At 35.7% G+C, this 9,438-nt stretch overlaps 1 protein-coding gene and 1 long non-coding RNA gene across 2 annotated transcripts; one reads left to right on the forward strand and one right to left on the reverse strand.

Moving 5' to 3' along the window:
• Positions 1-305: 305 nt before the first annotated feature.
• LOC147507400 (uncharacterized) lies at positions 306-4,026 on the forward strand. The gene is made up of 3 exons (XR_015217644.1): positions 306-1,162; positions 1,553-2,547; positions 3,681-4,026. It is a non-coding gene; the product is annotated as an uncharacterized LOC147507400 (long non-coding RNA).
• A 3,410-nt stretch (positions 4,027-7,436) lies between these two features.
• On the reverse strand, positions 7,437-8,051 carry LOC147507401 (uncharacterized). Its single transcript, XM_086596272.1, has one exon. The coding sequence runs from the start codon at positions 8,049-8,051 to the stop codon at positions 7,437-7,439; it is 615 nt and encodes a 204-aa protein (XP_086452398.1).
• Positions 8,052-9,438: the final 1,387 nt, after the last annotated feature.

Here is a 9,438-nt window from a genome sequence, read left to right on the forward strand (position 1 = left end):
TTTATTTTGCTATTTACTTATTGCTTGAAAATTTTCTTTTAAATGACTACAATGGTATGGAAATGACTCGTGGATTTTATGGGTGTTGCTAAATGGTTTCATGTTTACAATCACATAGAATTAATTTTAATGTATAGCTAAGAAAATTAGTGATAATTAATGTCATATTTAATATTTATTTTATTTTTTATTTGTTATATCTATTTTTTTATTACTATGCACCTCACTTTAATCAGACGCGCGCCACGCCTCGCGCTTAAAGCATAAAGAGGGTGTTGCGCCTTATTGCCTTGACTACATTGGATTAAACTCCCTCATAATAACTTGTCAGACCATGTGGTGAGAAGAGACCCAAAATCAAGTCCTTGATGATCACTCAAAGTAGCAAGACGATGCAAAACAGAACTGCTCGAGTGCTCCCCATCGGTAGTCTAGTTGCAATGCACTTTCAATAGTAATCCATTGCCACATTATCATGAACTGTGTCTGAATGACCAGTTTCTATTTCTTGTGCTGTCAATCTTCAGACTCAACATTCTTTATATTCTTTATGCCTATAAACTAGAACAAATCAACACTATTTTTTATTGAGATTAATGTGATTATGTGAAGAAGTGAATTATGCATATCGATCTTGATGAAATTATTGTAACCACTCTTTATCTCTCGAAAACGAAATTAGTAAATGTCATATCGTTGTTCATATAATACTTGTTAAATAGAGGTTCATTGTTATTTTAGTGAATTGTAATTACACTCTCGTATATCGTGAGATTGTATCAGCATATTATTTTGATATTTAGTAAGTATTATATATCTATTTTTGCTCACTTGTATCTAGAATATGTTCGAATTCAAATTTATACACAAAACAAATCAAATCAATATTGAAAACTTGTGATAGAGTTCAAACATATAGCTCTGAACCGTTAAAAATCCAGACTCGAGTGATCCATTCTCTCACTTTTATCATCTTCTCCATTCAAAACTCAAAACTGGTTTCATGATACTGTTTTTCTTCTCGCGTTGTCGTCAATTTGAAGTCTATTCAACAGAGATGGGAGCTTGTTTCAACGAAGAAGTACGTTTCCGTCATGACACGAGATTGAAGGTTTTCCTAACTGTTTATGATAATGTTCATGGAAACATCTCTCTCGATCCTGTACGTGTTTTCAACTTGTTCAATTCGTTTTATTACCGGTTACTTATCGGTTTGTTTTGATTTTTAGATTCTGATGTGAATTTCTCGTTTTCTTTCATGTTTAGATCAATTTCTCATTCTATTAATTGAGTGTTCTTCTGCTGCTAAGAATCTACTTGAATTGAACTATGATGGAGAATTTCATGTTTACTTGTTTAATTTAATATATAGATTGTTAACTGAATGTTGAATAGTTTGTGAATGATGAAATGATTCAGTGCAACTAGTCTAAACTGTGATAAGGTTAATTACTATGTGCATATTCAGTTACTACAGATTATGGATCTAAAATGTAGCACTAACTAGTTGATACTAATTACCTAGTATATTAAATTCAATCTTCACTTTCAGTTTTCAATTTCCATTTTATTCAAGCTTCAAATCCTTACTGAATGTGCAAAAACGGAGGGGACAGTTTGTGCTGGAGTTGAGACGGATGGAATTTAGACGTTTCTGTCTTGATATCACAGTAATGTCACCAATCTTTGACTCTTTTGCTTGTGCTCTTACTTTTGTTATGTTTATGCAAATATATATTTACTTTGGACATTGTATGCTAAGTCTTGCATCACATAACACTTCATATCTTATATATAATGCAGAAACTTGCTTTTTCGATTAGTTCCTGTATTTCCGGTTTTAGGCCAAAGTTTTTAATCGAAAGGGTACCTGAAAGTTGGACAACCACTCTTTTTTTGCTATGTACAGAAAGGGTAAATTGGTAAAAAGAAGTGACGGAAATAAACCGAATAATAACCAGAAACAGACGCACCAGACGCACCGTTTCGAGTCCTTTACAAGTTTACCTACAATATAAAAAAAACATCTTCTTTCTGCAGCAAAATAATGAAACTCCATCATTTATCTTTCTCAAATTCATTAATTACTTCTTTTATTCTCACAATTTAGACCCCGTTTCTAGATTTAGCAAAAAAGAGAAAAAATGATACTACAAATGTTCCATGGCGATCTTCAGAAACAAGTTTGATTGTATTTTCTTCCCGTCTCGTTTTCTTATTCTTCTCACTCATTTTTCTTCCACATAACTTTTAATTGTTTGAAGAAATACCTGAATAACTTTTATGCTTAGTTACACTTGAATTTTGCCACTATTGGATTGTTTAATATCAATCAGTTAATGCTTCCCAAAATCTGTTTGAGGCTTTCGTATTTTTGTCAAACACAGGTCGTTGTTTGAACTTTGAAGGACTGCTAAATTACAATATGCTAAATTATAATAGTGTCGTTCAAAATGGGATTCTAGATAGTTGATCATAAATTTGCAAGTAACAATGTGATCCTCTTACTCTTTGCTTCTGCCTCGCCTTTGTCTTCGCTATGTCCTGGTAAGTACTATCTCTGTCTTCTTTTTTCTTCTCTTAGTTGTTGCATAGAATGCTTTAATAGATAAGGAAATAAGAACTGGTGGAAGGCATGTTTAATTACTATGGTGTTTGAAATCCATTTCGCATAGTTTGCAATTTAATAAAAGTCCACATAGCATTTCCCTTTCATGTGCATAGCATCAAGGCATGTTCATGTGCATTAGTTTGATGGTATTAGTCGTTGTACTAGAGTGATAGCAATTGTAAAGTTGCACAAGGCGTGACACAGTTCAAGATTTCATAGTAATTACATCTTTAGTTATTTTTTTTCCTGGGAATGATTTCATAGTGCTCTATAAAATTTTGGTCTCTGGATTATTTGTTTATTATATTATTAATCTTCAGTTGGGTGTCTACTACCAATCTTTTGTGGCTCTTCATGCATCTCAGTGTTGACTCACAATGTAATAAGACATCTCATTCATTTTAAAGAAATATTCTCGCACTTTGGATGCATTGCTTTTGACATTATCTCAGTTTACCATTGTTAAATGCAACATAGTAAAAAAATTCTCCCCTTCTTTGCCTTTTAGTACGTGGCCTATTTAACTTTTTCTTCATTTATGGCCCTTCACTTTTACATTTATATATTGTCCACACTAAATTGTTCTGTAACTTATTGTATATGGTATTCTGTCGTGTTTAGTTTCCCTACACAAGGTTGTGATTTTTTTTTATCCAAAAATGGCAGCCAATGAAAACATGGTTTATTTGTTCATCTTCTTATATATAGAACTGAAAATATATACAAGTTTTCCCATTATATAGGCACATTATAGGCTCATATTAGAGGCTAAAATTTTTTAGCGGCAATAATACTTGTTTTATTGACTGAACCTGACTTATTATATGATTTTCTCAGCACTAAAATTTGTTGTGTTCGCGCACTCTCTTGCAAGAACTCATTATATACTACTGTCGCACATTCATTTTGTTTACACTTAATTTTAAGAAACTTAGCCATCAGTATTTGTTTGCAACATAATGTGAATTGACTGTTTCCTAGAACTATAGAAACAGGGTTAATAGTACATATGCATATCAATCGTACTAACCCCTGCTCTACTCAATTTATTTGCATTGTTGGTCCGAAGCCCGAATAAAAGAGGAGGGAAAAGGGTGGTGACTTGAAGGACTGTTGAAACATAGGTATGTGCTATTCTATTGGCCCTACAATGGTTCTGTCCTACGCAAGGTTTGGTCTCTCTGCCATGCTTTCTGTGTTCTATTGCGCCGAATTCACAGTTGAAATTCCTGATGCAAGTACATTTCTAATAGAAACACAATGATTTCTTACCATATTTCCATTATGTAAGAAGAACTAGTATCTACTAAAAATTGGGATGTAACTTGGAGTCGATCCTTCTAGTTAACTTTTTAAACGACTCAATATGACAATCTGTTTAGCATTTCTATTTTGATAGTAAGGTTATAAATTCAGTGTTTGCTTTCTAGTTGAGTTGGTAATGGCTAATATTATATCCGTAAATAGATGAAATCCATTCCGATGCCTAGACCCAAATTCAGAATGAGTTCATCTTGTACTATTTCCTTATCAATTAGCTATGTCATACGGAAACATTGTCAGTTTCATGAACTCATGCTTCTATTGTTTGATTAGAATCATGGTTATTTACACATATATAGGTTCGATGGAACAACTAGTGTGACTCAACTCTGATAGCGCTGTAACAATAAAAGATTTTAATTCATGTGACCCTATCTTAAGGGGCCAATAAGCATAGATTGTACTTCTGCGAAGAGGTAACTTTGATGGAAAAGTCATTCACTCATTCCACAACTGTATCAATGTAAATGCAACCTTTTATGTGATACTAGATAATCAAGATGAGGGGGTCTGGAAATGTATACGTAGATATTAGAAGAATGAATACTATTGGTAAAGAACAAAATATCACTGCTCTCCTAATCTACTCCAATAGCATACAAGTTGTAATTCATATTTACGCTATATTCTGAGTTTGATATTTGTGATTCCTTCTGTTGGTTTGACTAACCAACAGGTGTGCTTGTCTCATTCGTAATGGTTTAGTTTATTTCGGAAAGTTATTCATCTGGTTATGTTTTCTTCCGATCTTTAGCTCTTATGATGTTTTAAGTTCTCTTGGTGAGTTCTCTTCTGCTTTTATTTTCCTTTTCTACTGTTTAGAGAAAGTTTTATTTTATTTTATTTTGTTTTTCATGAAGACATTATAACACCCTGTCTTTTTATTTGCTATTCCTATAATAATAGTAATAATAATAATTATAGTAATAATGAAAATAGATAAAACTAGATATATGATAACTATAAGTTTAGGGATAAAAGTCCTGTAAGTAAACAGATAAGTGTTATCATTGTTTTTCGGTGAGGTTGTTAAAACTAATAAAAAAAAAAAAAGGAGTTTTCTCACGTAGAGTTTTTTTTTGGGAAAAATACAGCGAGAGTTTTATAGAGAGGAAAGAAAAAAAAAAAAATGGGTTTTCTTGGCAGCCAGAAAAAAGAAGATTTTTCCGTAGTCGGTTTGGGAGAGCTAAAAGGTGAGTAGATACTTTCACTTTCAACGATATAAAAGATTACACTTTGAAAATCTTTAAAACACTGTTTTACTGTTGGATCATTGTTTTTTTTTTGTCAACTGTAGCATGTAGACGCATGTAGCATGTCGACTGTTGGAAATTTGCTTGTATACGCATGTAGCATGTATGGTTTTGAACAAAATGGTCTAACAAAGAAAAACTAGACTTATAACGCTTAGGATATATATCGCAACCGTTGCCTTACATGTCGATGGAAGGTTAAAGACTTTATCTTTTGTTTAACCATGAATGGAATCGAGTATTTCATTATTCTTAGATTAAATCAAAACTTGTTGTGAGTGTAAACTGTTTTCATTGATGTCTGAGGAATGCTTTATCTTTGAATTGTTTCTGACTATTGAATTGAATGGTGGTTGTGGTGGGTTTTGAATTGGTTGTTGGTGTCGCGAGATGGGGATGTTGAAGCTCCGGAGGAGCAGTAATGGCGTCCAAACAAAACCAAACCGTCCTGAGTTTTGTGTGGTTTGGATTGTTGTTTTTGTTTGATTTTGGTTGTGAGGTTGTTGTTGGGTTGAGGTGAATTGTTGGTGGTTGATTGGGTGTTGGAGAGGGGACGATGGAAGCTTTACAGAGTGTTAATGGCGTAAAAAGCGATTTTTCACAGTATAAGGGAATCACGAATTGTTGGTATAGGTATATGGGGTTTTTCTCCATGAACCAAACCGCTGGGTTCATTGTGGAGATGGATGGCCGGTGGTGGTGGTGGCGCTGGTGAGGGAGGAGGAAGATGAACAATGCGATTTTAGTTTTGGTTTGGGCTTGGGCCAAACTAAAAACGTGGGCTTGAATGTTTTAATTTTTGAAATTTCAATTTGGATTTTACTTTTAGACTTTGGGCCTTAGACTTTGGGTCTTTGGGTTAGAAGAGTTTGGGACTGGTTGACTGCTGTTGACTTGGCTGGTTGACTGCTGTTGACCCTTGGCAGGTTGACTTTGACCTTGACTAGGGTTAACTTTGACAAGTTGACCCAATTTGACCTTGACAAGTTGACCCAATTTGACCTTTGACTTGATTATGATTCGGTCTATTAGGATAGGTCTAGGGCTATTAGCATGCTTGTCTTTAGGCTAGGACCATTCTATGTACGTGTGTACGTGTATTAACTACTATGTGATATTTCAGCTTTTATGATATACGATGTTATGATACCTAGACATCGATATATTAATAACGCGTAAACAATGATACAAGAAACAAGATACTCCTCCATTCTCTGAAATAAGATATGCAATAAAAAATTCAATATGCGTAAACAAATTTACTGCACCCTTTTAGAACTCTCCACGCCTCAAGTTTTGGATATGAGTCTTATGACTGAAGATGTCATGTGATAGGTGGGCATTTATTGAATGTGCCATAAATGACCCGTTAGCATTATAATTGGGTATTCATTGACTGTGCCATGAATGACCCGGGTATTCATTGAACGTGTCATGAATGACTAGATTGTTTGGACTGCCCTAGAGAGGAACTAATGTATTCGCCTTGCGGGTTTGTTGTATTCATTGATTGTACGGGTGTGTTTCGACTTGCATTTGCATACCTATAGGATATGTACATATCTTATATAAAATTACTAACTTTCTTTTGCAGGAGGGTAGGACTTAATAATATTTTGTGCAGGGACGCGGTTCTACCCTTATCCAGAAGTGGATATCGGTAAGTTTTAATTAAGTTATCTAGTTATTAAAACGAGTTACGATAATGAGTTAATATAATGGAAGTCTTGCTTGGGAAGAAACTATGCCGGTTGAAATGACGGAACTACCTGTCTTCCAAGCTGAAAATGATTAAGTTATGGGAAAATATAAAGTGATTGTTGGGATAATTAAAGTATGATATTGTTTTTATGTGGTTACTCTACTCATACCAGCAAATTCCATTTTGCTGACCCATGTTTGCTTTGTTTTGGCAACGTGGGTGTGTTCTTGGGAACATAGGTGGAAGGCAGTGGAACCGTGGCGTTTGATTTGGTTTTGTTTCTGGAGCAGTTCGGGAGTTTAATTTTATTAGGTCTGATCTTTTTGAAAACATGTAATAACGTAGTTTCATATCCATCATGACATGAGAATACGATGTTGAAGACCTATTATTCTTAGAGTTTTATATTGATGATTTTTTTTTAACGGAAGATATTCTTTTAATAAAGTGATGGTTGAGAAAGTTTGGAGATATTTTGTTGTTAAGGGTTTTTTTTTTTTTTTTTTTTTTGATAAGCTAGGGTTAGGCTGACCCTCACCTGTATTAATTAACCAAATCTTACATAGATAGTACCTATAGCATCCTCCTCAATGAGTCTATACAAATCCCTATCTAGGGGAGGAATAAATATTACTAAGTCATTACAGACAGAAGTCTTTAGCCCTGCAAGTAAGTCTGCCGGCTTATTAGCTTCCCTAAAAACATGCGCAAAAGAATAATAGCTGAGTTTCGCAGCTTGCTTTGATATCAAGGCCTCCAAATTCGAACAAGTCCATGGTGGTTTTGCAATTTTAGTGATGATATTCACTGCTGTAAGGGAGTCAGTTTCAACTTCCACCTTATTATATCCTAGATAATAGCATAGCTCGAGTCCAATCGCGATTGCTTTCAGCTCCTGATAGATTACGGCTTGCATGTCACCACTTCCCGTATAGGCTGCTAACACCTCTCCTTGACTATTTCTGATGATACCTCCATGGCCAGACCCCTCAGCCGTTAAAGGTCCATCTGCATTTAGCTTTACCTTCCCTTCCTCCGGTGGGAGCCAATTGCACTCTCGCCTCTTCCTTTCCTTGAACTTGATCTGAATTCCCAATAACTGACAAAGCTTTCTAACTTCCAGCGTATCTTCAATCTCAGCTGCTTGCGTCTGGACATACATCTTTGTATCTTTGAGTATTTTCTTCAAGACCACTATCGCTGGTCTAGCCTTACTCTTAAAACGTCTCCCATTCCTTTCTTTCCATATCCCATCAATTTGCCGCTTTTAATGTAGACCTTGTAAATTTCGCCCACTAAACCGGATCCTCTACATAATCGCGCGGCGGTGATGACCACTCCTATTTGAGCTTCGCCATCGGTCCATAATTCCCGAGCTGTTTTATACCATTGATGATCTCTCGCGTAAAAGCGTAGTCAAAGTACAATTGATTTGAAAATTCTCTACTTTGATTGCACAAGCGGCGGAGGAGAAAGAGAGGATTTTTGTGCACCCGACCTATCTTGCGTTGACAAACTATTAGAGAACAGCTGCCAAGTCGTAAAGGAGTGTCTTGGTATAACCAATCTGCCCCACACAAGCCTCTGCCATCTTACTTTTTCTTCTTTTTTCCTCAGAGCTTCATATGCACTTCTCGATGTGAATTTCCCACTCTGGTGAGGTTTCCACAGCACTCGATCTTGAACTAGATGCTTGTTGATTCTTGTATTCAAGATATCCTCTCGTAGCCTATTACATTGGATGTTCTGTACTACTTCATTCCAATCACCTTCTGATAAGAGTTGATCCACTGTGGCATTTATTGGAAGCTGAATTTTTGCAACTGCTTGTGCATTGAACAAGAGAGGGCTACTATTACACCATAGATCGTGCCATACTAACGTATCTCTCCCATTGGTGATCGAGTACAGAATAAACTCTCTCGCCTCTTTTATGCTCTTTAGTATGTTCCTCCATGACCATGAGCAGTCTTGCGGGATTGTCATAGTCCACAAGTATTTTTGGGCCAAAAGATTCTTCCATACCCATTCTACCCAAATACTACTTTCCTTCCTTCCCGCTTTACTTTGAATACCAAACCGCAGTAAGCTCCTTTGTTCCATACTTCCATATTCATGATCCCCAGCCCACCTTCTTCCTTTGTCTTGCATATGGTTCTTCGACTCACTTGATGCACACATCTCTTTATATCAGTTCCACTCCACAGATAAGTCACACATATTTTTTCCATATGTCCTAGAACTGTTTTTGGTAATATGAATGTTCTGGCCCAATAAACATGTAATGAGCTAAGCACTGATAATATGAGTTGCAATCTACCTGCATGAGAGAGCAGTTTAGCTTTCCAGTCCTTGACCATGCTTGTAACCTTATCTATCAGTGGTTGACATTCTCTGATTCCAAGCCTAGCTGAGATGAGAGGAAGTCCTAGGTATCGCACTGGAGGGGTTACGAGTTTAATACCTAGAATCTGAGCCAAAACCAAACCATCCTGTTGTCCCATGGCACCAGTCATAATAGTAGTCTTCTGTGAATTTATTTGTAGCCC

The sequence above is a fragment of the Coptis chinensis genome, chromosome 3 (genome assembly GCF_015680905.1).
Source record: "Coptis chinensis isolate HL-2020 chromosome 3, ASM1568090v1, whole genome shotgun sequence".
Lineage (NCBI taxonomy): Eukaryota > Viridiplantae > Streptophyta > Magnoliopsida > Ranunculales > Ranunculaceae > Coptis > Coptis chinensis.